This window comes from Pongo abelii, chromosome 4, assembly GCF_028885655.2.
Source record: "Pongo abelii isolate AG06213 chromosome 4, NHGRI_mPonAbe1-v2.0_pri, whole genome shotgun sequence".
Lineage (NCBI taxonomy): Eukaryota > Metazoa > Chordata > Mammalia > Primates > Hominidae > Pongo > Pongo abelii.
The window spans coordinates 127,265,251-127,285,411 of NC_071989.2; the positions used below are offsets into that span (position 1 = coordinate 127,265,251).

A 20,161-nucleotide genomic window follows, 5' to 3' on the forward strand; every position below is an offset into this window, starting at 1 on the left:
AAATTTGGATTATTTGTACAAATCCGTTTTTTGTTTTTTTTTTTTTTAAACAGGGTCTTCCTCTGTCACCCAGGCTAGAGTGCAGTGGTGCCAATCATGGAACATCGCAGCCTCAATCTCTTGGGCTCAAGTGATCCTCCTACCTCAGCCTCTAAAGTAGCTAGGACTACAGGCATGGGTCACTACCCCAGGCTATCAAATATCTATTTAACCTATACTATTCCTGATGAATTTTGCTGTAGGCAAGGTTGCTCTTGGCGGTAGAGGCAAGTTTCCAGAGCAACTAACATCTTCGTTGCACAGAGACCCTCATATTACTTTTATGAGATAATGAGGTTAGAATGCTTGTGAAATTCAAGCAACATACTCCCCTTGATTTAGGCTTAGTTATGACACTAAGAATTTCCCTTACTGCTAACTTCCCTCATCTATCGGTGTTAGCAGTGGGGACTGAAGCCCCTATAGGTGGATCTAGTGACAGAGGCCCTGGGAGAATAGGTTTTTTTTTTTTTTTTTTTTGAGAAAGTCTCACTCTGTCGCCCAAGCTGGAGTACAGTGGAGCGATCTCGGCTCACTGCAACCTCCACCTCCCAGGTTCAAGTGATTCTCCTGACTTAGCCTCCCGAGTAGCTGGGACTACAGGCACGTGCCACCACACCCTGATAATTTTTTGTTCGTTTGTTTGTTTATGAGACGGAGTTTCACTCTTGTTACCCAGGCTGGAGTGCAATGGCGCAATCTCGGCTCACTGTAACCTCCACCTCACAGCTTCAAGCGATTCTTCTGCCTCAGCCTCCAGAGTAGCTGGAATTATAGGTGCCTGCCAGCACGCCTGTCTAATTTTTTGTATTTTTAGTAGAGACGGAGTTTCACTATGTTGGCCAGGCTGGTCTCAAACTCCTAACCTCGTGATCCACCTGCCTCGGCCTCCCAAAGTGCTGGGGTTACAGGCATGAGCCACCACCCTCGGCCCTAATTTTTATATTTTTTAGTAAGACAGGGTTTTGCCATGTTGGTCACTGGACCTCAGGTGATCCGCCTGCCTGGGCCTCCCAAAGTGCTGGGATTACAGATGTGAGCCACCGCCCCTGGCCAAGAATAGGGATTTAGATTGGTCTGTTTGGGGTGGGGGAGGAGGGTAATTACAAGGATTTCAAGAAATCAAGAGTGGGCAAGAGGCATGATTATTTCCCAATCTGAGCTAGCTTCCTGTATGCTCCTTTTCTTTCCAAGAATCTCAGAATTTGGCCTGCTTGGGTTTCTCTACACTATCACCACCCACTGACTCTTATAAAATTCCTCCTCTTCTCGAGATGGCGCCACTGCTCTCCAGCCTGGGTGACAGAGCAAGACTCTGTCCCCCCGACAAAAAAAAAAAAAAAAATTCCCCCTCCTCTTGAAGACTAGTATTGAAAACCAAAACTTATCTTTGGCCTGCCAGTCTCAGAAACCACATAGCACTTCGGTTATGTAAGAGATCTTGCTGCTAGTAATAATGCAAACTATACAAGAAAAGACTTCCTTTATTTTATTTTTAATTTTTTATTTGGTTTTTAGAGACGTGTCTCACTATTTTACCTAGACTGGACTTGAACTCCTGGACTCTCAACTGATTCTCCTGCCTCAGTCTCTTGGGTAACTGGGACTACTGGTGCTGCATACAGCAAGACTTTTTTTTTTTTTTTTTTTTGTAGAGCCATCCTTCCTCTCTTACTGTTTTTAGAAACTAAAAAAGAAAACCACCAAAGCACACAGTCAGTGAGCATTCAAAGGATGGAATGATATAATTCAATTATAGTTGAGGGGATAATTAGACTCAATAATTCTCCGGGATTTTTTTTTTTTTTTTAAGACAAGGTCTATTGCCCAGGTTAGAGTACAGTGGCATGATCATAGTTCATTGCAACCTGGAACTCCTGAGTTCAGGGATCTTCCTGCCTCAGCCTCCCAAAGCGCTGGGATTGCAGGTGTTAACTACCAGGCCCTTCTCCTGGATTTCTTGGATTAGCAGGTGGATTTGTGAGCCTTGGGTAGAAGGAAGGTGGAGACTTTGAGCAAGTGGAATGGAGGCATGCAGTGCTGCCTTCTAGACCCGCAGTAAGGAAACAGGAAGGGGAGGATGAGGGGCAAACAACCTAAAATTTACTTTCACCTCCTCCACCCTCTTATTAATCTTCCCATAAGGTCAGAGTCATGTCAAAGTTGCACAATAAATCAGGAATAGATTTAGGATTCGACAGAACCTTATTAGGGGAATTTTATGACATTAGGAGATGATCTATGAGGAGGTGCATCTTGGAGGCAAAGGGAATTTTTTTTTTTTGAGATGGAATCTCGCTCTGTCGCCTAGGCTGGAGTGCAGTGGTGCAAACCCTGCTCACTGCAAGCTCCGCCTCCTGGGTTCATGCCATTCTCCTGCCTCAGCCTCCCAAGTAGCTGGGACTATAGGTGCCCACCACCACGCCTGGCTAATTTTTTTTTCTGTATTTTCTGTAGAGACGGGGTTTCACTGTATTAGCCAGGATGGTCTTGATCTCCTGACCTCATGATATGCCAGCCTCGGCTTCCCAAGTGTTGGGATTACAGGCGTGAGCCACCGCACCCGGCCTCTTGTTGCTCAGTTTTATTCTAATACGTGGAATGCTCTTCAAAACTAACAATTGGGCAAAATAGAATGAGTAAACATGTTAAATTATGGGCCAGCCACAGAATTTATGTGGGACCCACACAAGTACAACAATCCTGGTTCTGGGTCTAAAATATAAAATTAAAAAGCACTTGAAGCATAATTTGAAAAAATAAAAGACAAGTCAAACCGTAGGTATGTTAGACCTCAAAAAATAAACATATTTTTAAAAAAGAAAAATTAAGTTTTGTCCCTTATGAAAAGCCTGGAATAGATAATGAAATTCATTTTTTTTTAATAAGTTTCGGGTTTTTTTTTCCCCACATCAGATGGGTAATGTGCACATGATGGCACAACAAGGTTTGAGGGAGGGACATCTCACTCAAGTGTGAACACACAATCATCACACTTATGAACTAAAAAGTATCTTGTAAGTAGCTTTTTATTGTAAGACAAAGTAAATGTACATTGCAAAAAACGTAGTAAAAATAAAAGGAAATAAATTTACTAGTACTCGTCCCACCCAAGTATTATTACAGTTTGAAGTCTTTATACTACAACAAAAGCACATAAAAAATAAATTTAGTAAAATTCTAAAAACCACTTGTTTTACTTGGGGAGTTTCTTTCTTTTCTTTCTTTCTCTCTCTTTTTTTTTTCGAGTTTCTCTCTTGTTGCCCAAGCTGGAGTGCAATGGCGCAATCTTGGCTTACTGCAACCTCCGTCTCTCAGGTTCAAGTGATTCTCTCGCCTCAGCCTCCCGAGTAGCTGGGATTACAGGCGCGTGCTACCACGCTAGGCTAATTTTTAAATTTTTAGTAGAAACTGGGTTTCACCATGTTAGGCAGGCTGGTCTCGAACTCCCAACCTCAGGTGGTCCCCACCCCCACCTCAACTTCCCAAAGTGCTGGGATTACAGGCGTGAGCCATCGTGCCCGGCCTATTTGGAGAGTTTTTTTTGAGGGTTTTTTGTTTGTTTGTTTTGAGACGGAGTCTCACTCTGTCACCCAGGCTGAAGTGCAACGGGGGTCTTGGCTCACTACAACCTCCGCCTCCCGGGTTCAAGTGATTCTCCTGCCTCAGCCTCCCGAGTAGCTGGGATTACAGGTGGGAGCCACCACGCCCGGCTAATTTTTGTATTTTTAGTAGAGACAGAGTTTCTCCATGTTGGTCAGGCTGGTCTCGAACTCCTGACCTCGTGATTCGCCCTCCTCGGCCTCCCAAAGTTCTGGAATAACAGGCGTGAGTCATCGTTCCCGGCCTATTTGGAGAGTTTCTATACACATTCATGCAACATTTACAGAACACCTTGAATGGGTGGGACTGGTGCGGTGCTAGACATTAGGGACAGACTTGTGTCCTGTTCCTCTCTATTCCAAAGAAGCTTACGGTATACAGAGGGAGACATATAAACAGATGTTTGTCAATTATAATACAAAACCTGTGTCAAAATACAATGAGAGTTGAATCTCACAGTTCGTAGCTGTGACTCTGATCATTCTGGAATTCCTAGGTTCTTTTCCAAAACAAACGCTCAATGCAGGCTGGTGTGTTGTTATTACCACCACTATTTCAAATCATGTGTTAAGATGACTTAGGCTAAGAAAACACCACTTTACTACTTGTCAAGTGTTCGAGCCTTTCAAAAACCGTCCCGTTTAGGGACTTGGGAACACGCGCAAGGCTGGAGAAACCACTAAGCTGCTAACGTAGACGACTGAAGGGTCACATTTACTTAGAGACACTCGGGCCGCCCGGGGGAGCGGTGCGTATTGGGACTTGTAGTCCTACCAGAACCGAGGAAACTGCAACTCCATTTAGGATGCACTTCTCCCCTTCAAATTTTCTGGCCCAACAGTTAGATTAAGCCCTAACCTAAAGCACAACTTACCACGTCTCACTCAACCTGGGTTCATCAGGCTTCTGCCAGGCTTATCAAGTTCAAGCTCAAACGCACGGCGTTCTCCTGTACAAGCCTCAAAGAGATTGGCTTATTCTCGGCGGTGGGCGGAGCCCTAGGTGGACCGGGGGTTGAGATTGGCCAGTTTCTGACTAGAAGAGGCGTTTTTATGTTCACTTGCTGATACGCACGCTGTGGTAAAAAAGTGAATTCTTTACCACAGCAGCAGCTTCCCCGAGCGAAGTCTCGCGATATTTCGGCCGCAGGGATCCAGAGGCGCGTAGTGAGTGGCGGAGGACTGTGGGGGTGGCGGGCACCGGTGCCGGGAAGGGACAGGTCAGGCGGGGAGTGCGAGCGCGTACTGCCTGCGCCACTCGGGCTGGGTCAGGAGCGGCTGCCCGAGGTCCAGAGGAAGTGTGTGGACAGCGCGGCCTTCCTGGCCGGTGAGTCGGCCCCGGGTCGTGGCCGGCGAGGGGACCCTGAGCTTCACCTGGGCCAGCGCGGGCCGTGACAGGTGCGCGAAGGAGCGCGGCGCTCCGCCCTCTCGCCGACCCGCCCCCTCCGGGCCTCGCCCTCCAGGGCTCGGGATGAGCCGCGGGCCCCAGCTGAGCGGCTCCGGCTCCAGGCGCCTGTCGCTGCTTCTGCCGTCGCCAGCGAAGAGCGGCCGCCGCCCCTGAGGGAAGGAGGGAGGGAAGCAGCCGCTGACCCGTGGCATGAGCTGGATGCGGTGTCCGTTGCAGGACTAGGGCGCCGACATGAACCTGCACCAGGTGCTGACCGGGGCTGTGAACCCTGGCGACCACTGCTTCTCCGTGGGCAGCATTGGCGACCAGCGCTTCACGGTGAGTGAGGGGGGCCCTCGCGTCGCCCGTGGCCCGGCCTTTGCCCGTCATTCTGGGCCGAGCTTGGCCCAGAACGACGGGCGGAGGCGCGAGCGGCTTGTCGCCCCAGGGGGGTCCTTACCACCCACAGCCCGGCAGACCTGGCCCTTGAGAACTAAGGAAGCAAAACCGTTTCGGTCAGTGAGGTACTGTATGGAGCCTGAACTCAAGTTAGAATGTTTTGTAGGATTTTTAAAGTTTTTGGTCTGTCTTCCTTGGGCCAGGGTGCTTTGCCAAAGTCGTTTGTCCAAAAATCTTTGTTGAGTAACGAGTTGGGGGCTTTTTTATACCATTCTATAGGTTCAAATTGTCAAATTTAGGAATAGTGGAGATTGGTTTCATTTTGTATTCTAAGTTAAGGTCAAGTATCTTTGTAGTTAAAAAGTGGGTGTCTCAAAACAATTACCAATTGTTTGCTATCAACAACTAGCCTTGAAAACAGTGCTTTTCATTTATTTTCTTTTCAAATTCCCTGAGAAATAACGTCGGAAAGAAAAAAAAGCCTTTTCATTTTAAAAAATATTTCTTGGGTATTTTACAATAACCCGGTAATCCCAGGTTAAGGTTGCTTAACTTGCTTTTCATTGGTCACATATTGACAAGAAGAGGGCACCAAACTTCGGGCTACTTGTCAGTATAGTGGCATTTTTCTGCCTTAACTATAGTTTTTTTTTTAATAACAATTTCAAAATATAAGTCAGTAATTGCACGTGATACTTTCATCTACATAAATTTATAATGCTAATGTTTTTTGCTACAATTTTGTGTAGATACCTCTTTAGTTGTGATTAAAAGTAAAACTTGTCACTGCCTGGGAATACTGAGTGCTGTAGGCTTTTTTTCTTTAAAAAAAAATAAAAGTAAAACTTAATTTTGTATAAGTGACACAAAGTAAACAACGTAACCAATGCCCCAGGTTTAGGAGTCTTAAATTTCTAATCTTTTTCTCTGCTTTTAATTTTTCTGTCGTCTTTGTTGCTCAGAATAAATAATACTCAGCATTTAACATGGTGTAGGCATTTAATGCCTGAATTGTACTTTTAGAATTGTGCCAACAAGCATTTTGTTTTCAAATAGAGACTGTATCTCTCCTTTAGATTGACTCATACACATATTAATTTATCGGGATTCCAATTCTAAATGTTTGCCCAGCCTGAATACTTGGGAAAAGAGTGAGCTCTGAGGGTCCCAGTGAGCAACTATAGTTTCCTTACACCTGGGCATTGCTCTCTGCTCTTGCTGCTTGAGAGGGAAGTAAACATCATCCTTAGAAGGTTTTCCTAGTGGGAAATTATAGGATAGTATTGTTGCATTCTCTGTCGTTTCCTAAATTTATATGAGTGCTTTCTCCAGTGTAAATTCTAAGAACTTTTGCTTTTTAAAAAATTTTGAAATGGGGTCTCCGTCTGTCACCTAGGCTGGAGTGCAGTGGCGTGATCACAGCTCACTGCAGCCTCGACCTCCCGGGCACAAGCCATCCTTCCACCTTAGGCTGCTGAGTAGCTAGGACTACAGATGTTAATCACCACGCCTGGCTAAGTTTTCTATTTTTTGTAGAGAGGGGACTCCTTATGTTGCCCAGGCTGGTCTCGAGTTCCTGGGCTCAAGTGATCCTCCCACTTCAGCCTCCCAAAATGCTAGGATTAGAGGCGTGAGCCACCATGCCCAGCCCTAAGAATTTTTTCTAAGAAGGCATTCACAATCTATGTAAGCAGTGGTGTGAACTTCAAAGCATATACAGTATGATGGCCTGTTTATATACCTGGATGCATTCCTCTATAAAACCTTGGTGAATGTCTGTGTATTATTTTTAAGGAGAGATCAGTTAATGTGCCAAGGAGGATTAGATGGATGGTCATCCTGTACCATCATGTAGCTTGTTGCTCAGTTCTGCTGAATTTTAAAGTTCATTTCCACAGAGTAGGATTTAATCTCCCACCAAGTCTACTGCAGATTTCTTCCAGGTCTCTGGAAGCATTCAGTAAATAAACTAAAAATAAATTTTTAAGTATAAAGAGAGCTCAGCTCTCTTTAGTTTTGATGGAATTTTAAGGATTTAACAGTTAGGGTTTTCCTTTGCAGCCTATCCATCCTTGACTCTTTAAGTTGATTACGCTCGTTATCCTGGACACTTATATACACCTTAAATTTATCCCTCTTAAATCGCCCTTTTTTCTTCTCTCATGTTAAAAGGCAGAATCTATTGTTTACTTCTTGAGTGTTTTTTTTTTTTTTGAGACAGAGTTTTGCTGTTGTAGCCCAGGCTGGAGTGCAATGGCGCAATCTTAGCTCACTGCAACCTCCGCCTCCTGGGTTCAAGAGATTCTCCTGCCTCAGCCTCCTGAGTAGCTGGGATTACAGGCATGTGCCACCATGCCCTGCTAATTTTGTATTTTTTAGTAGAGGTGGGGTTTCACCATGTTGGTCAGGCTGGTCTCAAGTTCCTGACCTCAGGTGATCCACCCGTCTCAGCCTCCCAAAGTGCTGGGATTACAGGCAGGAGCCACTGCACCCAGCCTTGTGTGTTGTTTTTAACCTCTTTTGATTTTGACTTTCTTTGATAGGAAAATAGTAAACATTAATGGTAGATGGTATGTGAAGACTAAAATATCTCTCAGTTGCATTTTACTTGAAGTGGAGCATGACATCTTCCTCTTGCAGTTCTTTTATTCCTTGAAAAATTCTTTTATTCCTTTTGGTACTTTGTGCCTTCTCTTAGGACAGTCCTGTTTTTGTAATTCCTCCCTTTGCATGTTTGCAGATAACTTACGTGTTCTTGGTTTGAAAGATTACAAGATGTGAGATCTTGTTTTACTCATAAAGCCTGACAGCTTTTAAATGGAAATGAAACTGAATGCCACTTCTCCTATTTTCTAGATTTGAAAATATGAAATTACCAACGCAGGTTCATCTAAGTATTAGATACTTTTTTACTACCTCAACAGGCATCAAGCTGTTTTGACTTTGCTCTTAGTAAGAAAACCTCTTGTGGGCAATGACCATCTCTCCTGTGCTTTCAGAGCACTTTCTTTGCATCTTTATTCTATCATTAACCAGTCTTGCCTGGTAGATTGTATGTTTATGACTTCCCAGGCTTCATTGTGAGCACCTAGAACAGTGATTGAAAGAGTGTTTAAACCTAACAGTAAGGTCATTACTTGGAGTTGATTTCCAATGTGGTCCCTTATAATTAGCTGTTTATCCATTAGCAAGTTCTACTCTTTGAATTTCTTTTTTTCTCTTCTGTAAAATGGGACTAAAATAGTATTATTCATAGAGTTGTTACATGAAAAAGTGCTAAGCTGTAAGTCCGTGGTTTAGCACATGTAAAACTCTCAAAAATGTCAGTTTTCATAAAATTAAGGTTATATTTATTGTAATGCCTAACAATAGAAAATACTTCATAAATCGTGGTTGAATTAATGAAAAATGGATAGAGAAACCTTATAGTAATATAATTATTAATTGCTGTATTTAAAAATAGCTTTAATCATTTAGATTTGAGTCCAAATAAAATATTCCTGTTAGTTTCTTTTTTTTTCTTTTCTTTTCTTTTTTTTTTTGGAGACTGAGTATCACTCTATCACCCAGGCTGGAGTGCAGTGGTGCGATCTCAGCTCACTGCAACCTCCGCCTACCGGGTTCAAGCTATTCTCGTGCCTCTGCCTCCCAAGCAGCTGGGATTACAGGCGCATACCACCACGCCCAGCTAATTTTTGTGTTTTTAGTAGAGACGGGTTTCATCATGTTGGCCAGGCTGGTCTTGAACTCCTCACCTCAAATGATCCGTCCGCCTCAGCCTCCCCACGTACTGGGATTACAGGCGTGAGCCACCGCGCCCTGCCTGTTAGTTTCTTTTTCAAAGTCAGTTGTTAGGCATTTTATCATCAACATCAAGTGAGCAACTAGGGGAGACTTTAGGTATGCTAAGCAAAAATTATTTATTTTTTCCTTATTTACTGGAGTGCTTCCTTCATGCCTTTTTCCTTGTTAATTTCCTACTGATCTTAGTATGTGAGAAATCTGGACTTTTAAAAAAAAAACAGAAAACGGAGACGGGGGTCTCCTTATGTTGCCCAGGCTGGTGTCTAACTCCTGGGCTCAAGTGATCCTCCCGCCTTGGCCTCCCAGGCTGCTGGGATTACAGACGTGAGCTGCCATGTCCAGCCTGCAATTTTTGTTTTTAGAATTAAATGTTTTCTGTTTTTAAAAGGCAACAAGTTAAAAAGAAGACTAGTTAATTAGAATCTACATTTCTAGATTCTATTTTTATGCATACTGTTGATATGATACTTTTTTTTTTCTTTTTCTTTTGTGGTTTATCCATACTTAAGGTTGAAACTGTGATTTGAATGATATGGAAAGGGAGATAATTTCCAAGAGACAGAAAGATTGTGCCAATATATAAGACTAACTGTCTCTGATTTGGAATTTAAACATCTTAGCTATGGGAGGGAAAGCAAATATGTTATAGCTCCAATTTCCCTTTAGTATTAGAAAACTCAGTGTTTCTAGCTAAGGGAATCTAGATTAGACATCAAAAGACTGTAATTATGTGAGTGTCATTAGAGAAATAGGGCTGAATAAGTAGTCGTCGTCTTCAGCTTTCTGTAATAAGCATCCTTGAGTTTAGCCCTGTTTTGTTCACTTTAAGGAAACCTTTATTGGTAGAAGTACGATTGCCAAATTGGGAGGATGGGAAGGTATTTTTTTTTTTTTTTGAAAGGGGGCATGTGAATCTTTTTGGGTGGGGAGAATATAGAAGGGGAAAGATTGCTACTATTCACATGCGAAGAAAGAGAAAGATGTTTGTGGTGCATATAATATTGCAAGTACTAAATTGGACTTTAAAATATGTTGGCCTGTTTTAAAACATAAAGTTTTATAGTGTTTAAGTACCTTTAAAATCATTGAAATGATACTAGTTCTCAATACTTTATTATATTTTAAAGTTAATAATTGCTGCATGCCAAACTTAAAATCTATGTCATTTAAATAGGACATATACCAGAAAGGAATTTTTTGGGGGTATTTACCTGGTATTGTTGATTAAAATTAGAATACTGACTGTTACAGCCTTGAATTTTATTGAAATTTAGAATATTTGAGAAGATTCTCTGCCAAAATTTAAAGTTGAAAGTTATATTTTGATTATATGCTTGATAGCACACATGTGACTCAGTTCTTCCTGTGCATCGTGTTTATTCTTAAAGTTGATAAACCTAATGTTGTATGTGCCTAATGGAAGGATTTTCATCTGTCAATTTAATTTTATTGGTTAGTAATAGATTATTCTGATTACAGATCTTTTATTATTTTTTAATTAAAACATTTTTAAATAAAAAGAGATGGGGGTCTCACTGTATTGACCGGGCATGACCAGGAACTCCTGGCCTCAAGTGATCCTCCCATCTTGGCCTCCCAAAGTGCTGGGATTACGGGGGTGAACCAGCAGGCCCAGTGCTATTTTATTTTATTTTTTTGAGGCAGAATCTTGTTATATTGCCCAGACTGGTTTGGGACTCCTGGGCTCAGGTGAGCCTCCCTGTAATTACAGGTGTAACCATGTAACCCAGGCTGTTCTCGCCATGTAACCCAGGCTGTTCTCAAATTCCTGAGCTCAAGCAGTCTACCTGCCTCAGCCTCCCAAAGTGCTGGGATTACAGGTGTGAACCACCATGCCTGGGCTGTTTTAGGTTTTTATTTAAAATCAGGTAGACGGATTATTTTTTATTTAAGAATTTAGTGGTACAAGGATTATTTTAAAATCATGCACAGCCCATTCTGTTTCATTTATTTATTTAAAACAATTTTTTAGAGATGAGGTCTCGCTGTATTGCCAGGGCTAGTCTGAGACTTCTGGCCTCAAGTGATCCTACTGCCTCAGCCTCCCAAGTAGCTGGGACTACAAGCCTGTGCTGCTGCACCTGGCTCATATTTTCACTTTTATTTTCACAAACTTTCTAGTATTAAGGAGAACATTGAAACTGGAGATTTAGTATGTCATTTTCTTTTAGAAATGAGACCACTTATATGGACTTGGAGCTTGAATTATTTGTCCAGCCACTGATGCCTCTGTTCTTAGCACATATTTGTGAGATATTTATTTTATTTATTTTTTTGAGACAGAGTCTTGCTCTGTCACCCAGGCTGGAGTGCAGTTGTGGGATCACGGCTCACTGCAGCCTCAATCCCCTGGGCTCAATCAGTCTTCCCACTTCAGTCTCCCAAGTAGCTGGGACCACAGGTGTGTGCCACACTATGCCCAGCTAATTTTTTATTTTATGCGGAGATGGGGTCCCACTATGTTGCCCAGGCTGGTCTCAAACTCCTGGGCTCCAGTGATCCTCCCACCTTGGCCTCTCAAAGTGCTGGGATTACAGGCATGAGCCACTGCACCCAGTCTGTGAGATATTCAGATCAAGGTGTTCATATGCCTGTGTTGCAGGATGAAGATAACTATGGAAATCAGACTTTAATTCTTGACCTTATTACCTGTTGTTTCACAGTTATTGCTACACATTTTAACTTTAAAATTTATATAATTTAGCATGAGTTAATTTAGCAACACTCTTTGTTGCCAGTATCCTTTAACTCTCTGGACCCTTTTTGTTTGCGCCAGTCTGATGAAATTCCACACACTTGATCAGTCTCATGTTCTTTTTTGTTCCTATATATCTCGTGAGCACTACTAGACTATGTAAAGAAATTCCTGTGGAAAATAAAGTCATGTTTGCCAACCTCAAATGGGACCTCACAGCTTTCCAGGAATCCTCCCACCAGTCTGCTCATTTTTCCTTTCCTGTACCTTCTGAAACCTCCCACCCCAATGCTCTCTTAACTCATATAAACTTGCCACCTGGAATCATTCAGATGGCAGCTCCCTCATTTTTGACTACAAGCTGAAAAATCCACTTACATCAGCATCCATTCTTTCCTTCTCTCCTCCTGGTACAATAAAACAAATGTCCCCCAGAATTGTCCAGGGTTAATCAGTCTTCCTGATGCCCTGGATCTTATCTATTCAGGCTGTCTCTGGGAGCTCAGCCCTAAAGTTATCTCTACTTTTTTCTTTCCAGAGGTTCTAAGACATGCTTAAAACTCTCATCTTGAAAAACAGCCAACCATAAAATCCTTTGCTGCCACATCCCTCTTTATCTTTGACTTCAAAGTCCTTGAGTTGTCTGTATTTGATGCCACTTTTATGTCCTGCTCACTTCTTAACTCACTATACTTTGGTAGCTTTTTTCTCCTTAGTCACCAGTAACCACATTGATGCTAATTCGAATCAACAGATCTCCTTTGTACCTTGCTTTCTCTTTGGCATTTGTTATGTTGATCATTTTCTCCTTCACTTTCCTTGGCTTAGTTATACCATACTTGCCCCCCAACCCCACCCCCTTAGTCATTCTCAATGTTCTTTGCAAGATATCTTTGTTGTCTGTCCCTTAAATATTGGTGACCGTCAGGCCTACCAGGCCTTGGTCCTCTTCTCGTTTCATTCTACATGCAGCTCCTGGTGTATAGTCTGTGATGGTGAGATCCCTGTCTTGAGCTTCATATTGATAATTTTAAATACCTCTTGGATTGTTCCACTTGAAGTGGCTACAAATAATCAATTTAAAAATGTTCTGCACGCCTGTAATCCCAGCACTTTGGGAGGCTGAGGGGGTGGATTGCTTGAGGTCAGGAGTTCTAGGCCAGCCTGGCCAACATGGTGAAACACTGTTTCTACTAAAAATACAAAAAATTAGCCAGGTGTGGTGGTGGGTGCCTATAATCTCAGCTACTCAGGAGGTTGAGGCAGGATAATCGCTTGAACCTAGGAGGCAGAGGTTGCAGTGAGCCAAGATTGCCTCACTGCACGCCATCCTGGGCGACAGAGCAAGACTTCTTCTCAAAAATAATTTAAGTAAAATAAAGTGTTCTATACTCAGTCAACTCCCCTACCTTGGTGCACCTTCCAACCCACACCCCAATTTGTTTTGTTCGTCCTCCTGTGTTCATTATCTCTGTGAATGGTTCCATTATCCAGCTATTTTTTTTTAAGCCAAAGATGTGGAAATATCCTTAACTAACACCTAATCCTCCCACATTTTTCTTATACAATCAATCAAGCCCTGTAGATTCTGTTTTCTGGGTAATTTTAATATATTTCCACTTGTCTTTTCAGTAGTGCAGTTACTCTGTTGAAGTAGCCTTTTAACCTGTGTCCCTGTATTTAATCATACTTGTCTTCAGCTTAAACAATATTGCCAGAGGGAATCATTTTAAAAGGCAAATTAGGATAAAGTGTGAATTCTTCCCAATGCATTTTACTGTACTTTTCTAGTCTCTAATCACTTTTCCTCCCCTCTGCGATAGCTGCCTCCCTAAACTTTAGCTATATCTAACGTCTTTCCATTTACACAGTAAGAAATGCTTTCTTATTTTCAAGCCATTTCACAAGGTCTTCAGGCAACTTTTCAATTACCCCTCCTTATGCAAAAAAGATGTAAATCTGGCTAACTCATTCCTAAAGCCTTGATTTTGATGTCCCTAGTCAGACTAGATGATCTTCCTATTTGTAGCCTATCTTATAATTCCTTTTTTAGTTGTTACCCACTAGAATTGTACTACCTCTAGGGGCAGTGACTTCATGTTGCATTCCAAACAGCTGGCAAGGTAGGGCCTAGTAAATACATGAGAACAAATGGGACAAAGAAAACCTGTGCTGGAGTCAGAAGAGCTCCAAGGGCTAAGCTGTCTGTTCTGGGCAAGGCAAAGAAGACAGCTGCATTTGGGCTGCCTCCCCTTCTTCACTCCCAGCTTAAAATCCTCAAAAAGTCAAATCAAGGTGACTTCTTGGAAGGCCTTAGGGTAAGAAAGTGTGATTTCAGCTTTCCATTCACTCCCCACAGAAATAGCACTCTTCCTTGATTCATTTAACTAACATTTATTGATGCCATATGTGTGCGAGGCATTGTTTATTGGTAGCTAAAATCTTTACCTGAGTCAGAACCTTTTTAAAATAAAACATATTTTAATGTGTAAAAACTGCTTGAGAACATACTTTGACTCAAACATCTTCACACTTAAGTCAATTAACAGGTATATATAGTTGGCTTCTGGTTAAGTTTTGTTTTTATAGGAGGAATAAGAACTCCTAAGTATTGGATGTAAGAAGTGTAGATGAGAAGTTAATGTGAAGAAGATATAGAGTTGCGGAAACAAAGATGGAAGACCAACTTAGACTTTACCAATTTTAACCAGAGGTACCCTTGCTTAACCTTTTCCTTTTAACTAATGAGGACAAATTGAGTCTGTGCATGGAGAATTTTGTTCTTATGTGTATTTGAAGGTAGTTTTTGTCCTTAAGTTATAAAGGATTTAAGAAAAGAGTTCCTTTGGAAATAAAAATTGAGTTTTTACTGCATTTGGGGTCCTGCTATCTAAAAATATGAGAAAGCATTATGAATAAACATGATTCTTGCCCTTCAGGAGCCTAAGTTTATTGTTGTCTGAATTGACTGCTGACTGTCATAATTATTTCCCAGAGGAAGTTTTCTTAAGGTTTTATATATATATACATGTATATATATATGTGTGTGTATATATATGTGTATATATGTATATATGTATATATGTGTATATGTATATATGTATATATGTGTATATATGTATATGTGTGTATATATATGTGTATATGTATATGTGTATATATGTATATATGTATATATGTGTATATATGTGTATATATATACACACACATACATACATACATACACATATATACATGTTCTTAGAATGTTTTATAAAATCAATTTTTATTTTATTTATTTTTAATTTTTTTTAGAGACAGAGTCTTACAGTGTTTCCCAGGCTGCAGTGTAGTGGTGCAGTCATGACTCACTGCAGTCTCAAACTCTTGAGTTTAAACAGTCATGCTACCTCAGCCTCTTGAGTAGCTGGGACTACAGACATGTGCCACCATGCCTGGCTTATTTTATTTTTTTAGAGACAGGGTCTCACTCTGTTGCCCAGGTTGGAGTGCAATAGTGTGAACACAGCTCACTGCAGTTTCATCCTCCTTGGCTCAAGTAGATCCTCCCACCACAGTGTCCCAAGTAGCTGGGACGACAGGCACGTCCCACCATGCCTGGCTAATTTTTAAAATTTTTTGTAGAGTGGGGTCTCACTGTATTACCCAGACTGGTCGTGAACTCCTGGGCTCAAACAATCCTCCCGCGTTGGCCTCCCAGAGTGCTGGGATTATTTATAGATGTGAGCTGCCATGCCGGGCCTTATTTTATATTTTAATTGATGCATAATAGATGTACATGCTTTCAAAGTAAATGTGATAATTTAATACATTCATATAATTTGTAAAGATTAAATCACTGTACTTGGCATATCCAGCACCTTAAATATTTGTGTTTATGCTAGAACTATTCGAATTCGTCTAGCTGTTTGGAAGTATACAATAGATTATTGTAAACTACAGTTACAGTAGTGATCTGTCCAACACTAGGTCTATGACTTCCATCAAACCGTTTATTAGTACCAATTATTCAACTTCTCTTCGTCATCTCCCCCAACCTCCTTAGCCCTCTGGTAACCATCAGTCTACTCTCTATGAGATCCACTTTTGTAGCTCCCACATATGAATGAGAACATGTGATATATTTGTCTTTCTGAGCTTGGCTTATGTCACTTAGAATGACCTCCAGTTCCATCCTTTTTATTGTTTGTTTATTTTTTTTGTCAGAGTCTCAAAAAGGCTGGAATGCAGTGGCATGATCTTGGCTCACTGCAACCTCTGCTTCCTAGGTTCAGGTGATTCTTGTGCCTCAGCCTCCCCAGTAGCTGTGATTACAGGCATGTGCCACCATGCCTGGCTAATTTTCGTAAATACACACATATATATTTTTTAGTAGAGATGGGTTTCGCCATGTTGACCAGGCTGGTCTCAAACTGCTGGCCTCAAGTGATCTGCCCACCTTGACTTCCCAAAGTGTAGTTCCATCCTTGTTGCTGCAAATGGCAGGATTTCATTCTTTCTAATGGCTGAATAATATTTCATTGTGTACATATACTACATTTTCTTCATCCATTGATGGGCACTCACTTAGGTTGATTCTATTATCTTGGGTACTGTGAGTAGTGCTGCAATAAACATGGGCACATAGATGTCTTTTTGATGTATTGAATTTCATTCTTCTGGATATATACCCAGTAATGGAATTGCTGGATCATACGGTTGTTCAGTTATTAGGTTTTTGGTTTTTTTGAGATAGAGTCTTGCTCTGTTGCCCAGGCTGGAGTGCAGTGACACAACCTTGGCTTACTGCAACCTCCGTCTCCTGGGTTCAAGCGATTCTCCTGCCTCTGCCTCGGAGTAGCTGGGATTACAGGTGTGTGCCACCACGCCTGGCTAATTTTTGTGTTTTTAGTAGAGATGGGGTTTTATGTGAGACAGGTTGGTCTCAAACTCCTGGCCTCAGGTGATCTGCCTGCCTTGGCCTCCCAAAGTGCTGGCATTACAGCCCTGAGCCACCGTGCCTGACCAGTTATTAGGTTTTTGAGAACCTGCATACAGTTATCCGTAGTGGTTTTACTAATTTACATTCCTGCCAACACAGTACCAGGGTTCCCCTTTCTCTGCATCTTTGAGAACATCTGCTATTTCCAGTCTTCTTGTTAAAAGCCATTTTAACTGGGGTGAGATGATATACGTTTATAGTTTTTATTTGCATTTTTCTGATGATTTGTGATGTTGAACATTTTTTCATATACCTGTTGGCCATTTGTATGTCTTCTTTTTAGAAATGTTTGTTCATATATTTCCACCTCCCTTTTTTTTTTAAGACGGAGTCTTGTGCTGTTGCCCAGGCTGGAGTGCGGTCGCTCGTTCTTGGCTCCCTGCAACCTCTGCCGCCTCGGTTCAAGCGATTCTCCTGCCTCAGCCTTCAGGTAGCTGGGATTACAGGTGCACACCATCACGCCTGGCTAATTTTTGTGTTTATAGTAGAGATGGGGTTTTGCCATGTTGGCCAGGCTGGTCTTGAACTCCTGACCTCAAGTGATTCACCCGCCTCGGCCTCCCAAAATGCTGGGATTTCAGGCGTGAGCCATTGTGCCTGCCCTTTTCCCCAAAAGCGTTCTTTTTGCTTAAAATTGTTTTGGCTATTTAGGGTGTTTGTGGCTCCACCTAAATTTTACGGTCATTTTTTCTATTTCTTTGAAGAATGTAATCTGTATCAGAATACCAAAGATAGTCTTCACAGAAATAGAAAAAACGATCCTTGGCTGGGTGCTGTGGCTCACGCTTGTAATCCTAGCACTTTGGGAGGCTGAGGCGGGTGGATCAACTGAGGCTGTGAGTTTGAGACCAGCATGTGACCAACATGGAAAAACCCCATCTCTACTAAAAATACAAAATTAGCCTGGCGTGGTGGCACATGCTTGTAATCCCAGCTACTCGGGAGGCTGAGGCAGAAGAATTGCTTGAACCTGGGAGGTGGAGGTTGTGGTGAGCCAAGATCACACCATTGCACTCCAGCCTGGGCAACAAGAGTGAAACTCCGTCTCAAAAAAAAAAAAAAAAAAAATCCTCAAATTGTCTTCTGTATGGTCATTTTAGCAATATTAATTCTTCCAATCCATGAGCATGGAATATCTTTCCATTTTTTGTGTGTCTGCATCAATTTATTTCATCAGAGTTTTATAGTTTTCCTTGTACAAATCTTTCACTTCTTTGGTTAAATTAATTCTGGCTAGTCACAGGGGCTCACTCCTGTAATCTCGTCACTTTGGGAGGCCGAGGAGGGCAGGTCACTTGAGGCCAAGAGTTCAAGATCACCCTAGCCAGCACGGTGAAACCCTGTTCTATTAAAAATACAAAAAAATTAGCCAGGCATGGTGGTGTGCACCTGTAGTCCTAGCTACTCGGGAGACTGAGGCATGAGAATCGCTTGAACCCGGGAGGCAGAGGCTGCAGTGAACCAAGATTGGTACCACTGCACTCCAGCCTGGGCGACAGAGTGAGACTCTGTCTCAAAAATAAATAAATAAATAAATAAAATAATAATAATAATTAATTCTGGATTTTTTTCTGTTCTTTGTAGCTATTGTAATGGGATTGCTTTCTGATTTCTTTGTAAAATTGCTCACCATTGGTGAGCATACAATGGTGTATGCTATTCTATACACCATTGATGTATAGAAATGCTGCTGATTTTTGTATGTTGATTTTGCATCCTGGAATTTTACTGAATTTGTTTATCCGTTCTATCAGGTTTTTTTGGTGCAATCTTAAGGCTGTTCTGAGTATACAATCATATCATTTGTGAACAAGGCTAATTTGATTTCTTCCTTTCCAATTTGGTTACCGTTTATTTTTTTCTTTTGCTTAACTGCTCTGACCGGGACTTCTAGTACTATACTGAATAAAAGTGGTGAAAGTGGGCATTCTTGTTCCAGAACTTAGAGGAAAAATCTTCAGTTTTTCCCTATTTAGAATGACATTAGCTGTGGGTTTTTTATCAATAATCTTTATTATTATGAGGAATGTTCCTCCTATGCCCAGTTTGTTGAGGGTTTTTATCATAAAGGGATGTTGAATTTTATCAAATGCTTTTCCAGGATCTATTGAAACTATCATATGGTTTTTGTTCTTGGTTCTGTTAAGGTGATATATCACGTTTATTGATTTACATATTGTATTAGTCTCTTTTCATGCTGCTGATAAAGACATACCCAAGACTGAGCAAGTTACAAAAGAGGTTTATTGGACTTACAGTTCCATATGGCTGGGAGGCCTCACAATCATGGCCGAAGGTGAAAGGCACATCTCACATGGCGGTGGCAAGAGAGAGAATGAGAGCCAAGCAAAATGGTTTTCCCCTTATCAAACCATCAGATCTCGTGAGACTTATTCACTACCGTTGAGAACAGTATGGGGTAAACCGCCCCCATGATTCAATTATCTCCCACCTGGTCCCTTCCACAACACATGGAAATTATGGGAGTACAATTCAAGATGAGATTTGGGTGGGGACACAGAGCCAAACCATCACATATGTTGAACCATCCTTGTGTCCCTGGGATGAATGCCACTTTATCATGGTGAATGATCTTTTAATGTGTTGTTCAATTTGGTTTTCAGGTATTTTATTGAGAATTTTTGTATCTGTCTTCATGTGTTATATGGGCTTGTAGTTTTTGGTTGTTGTTGTTGTTGCTTTGTCTGGTTTTGGTGTCAGGATAATGCTGGTCTCATAGGATGAGTTTGGAAGTTTTCCTTTCTCTTCAGTTTTTTTGAAGAGTTTGAGTAGAATTGGTGTTAGTTCTTCTTTAAATGTTTGATAGAATTCAGCAGTGAAGCCATCAGGTCCTGAGCTTTTCTTTGATAAGATACTTTTTATTATGGCTTCCATCTCATTACTCATTATTGATTTGGTGAGGTTTTCTGTTTCCTTATGGTTCAGTCTTGGTAGGTTGTATGTGTCCAGGAATTTATCCACTCACTTCTGGATTTTATTGAATTTGCTGTTATATAGTTGTTCATAAGGATTCTTTTTATTTCTTTGATCTGGTTCTTATGTCTTCTATTTAATTTGTTACTTATTTGGATCTTCTCTTTTTTTCTTAGTCAAGCCAAAGGTTTGTTGATTTTCTTTAACTTTTCATTAAAAAAGTTTCATTTCGTTGATCTTTTTTTGTCTCTATTTCATTTATTTATGCTTTGATCTTTATTTTTTCTTCCTACAAATTT

The 20,161-nt window shown here is 41.3% G+C and overlaps 1 protein-coding gene, 1 long non-coding RNA gene and 1 other non-coding gene across 11 annotated transcripts in view; 1 reads left to right on the forward strand and 2 right to left on the reverse strand.

Moving 5' to 3' along the window:
• The window catches only part of LOC129059509 (uncharacterized), a 58,264-nt gene extending 53,513 nt beyond the window's left edge, over window positions 1-4,751 (reverse strand). The window contains exon 1 of the long non-coding RNA XR_008525460.1: window positions 4,517-4,751. This is a non-coding gene — a long non-coding RNA (uncharacterized LOC129059509). The remainder of the gene's footprint in view (window positions 1-4,516) is intronic.
• Window positions 2,950-3,053, reverse strand: LOC112133654 (small nucleolar RNA U13). Its single transcript, XR_002915281.2, has one exon. It is a non-coding gene; the product is annotated as a small nucleolar RNA U13 (small nucleolar RNA).
• Window positions 4,708-20,161, forward strand: part of DMXL1 (Dmx like 1) — a 196,632-nt gene continuing 181,178 nt past the window's right edge. For 4 of the 9 annotated variants that reach the window (XM_063724231.1, XM_063724230.1, XM_054555856.2 and 1 more), the window contains exon 1: window positions 5,038-5,367. In XM_063724231.1, coding sequence (XP_063580301.1) covers window positions 5,281-5,367 — 87 coding nt within the window. In that variant the 5' untranslated portion in view covers window positions 5,038-5,280. Of the gene's footprint in view, window positions 4,809-4,878; window positions 5,368-20,161 lie in introns of those variants that run through there. The other 5 variants (XM_054555852.2, XM_054555854.2, XM_054555853.2 and 2 more) reach the window with 3 other exon arrangements.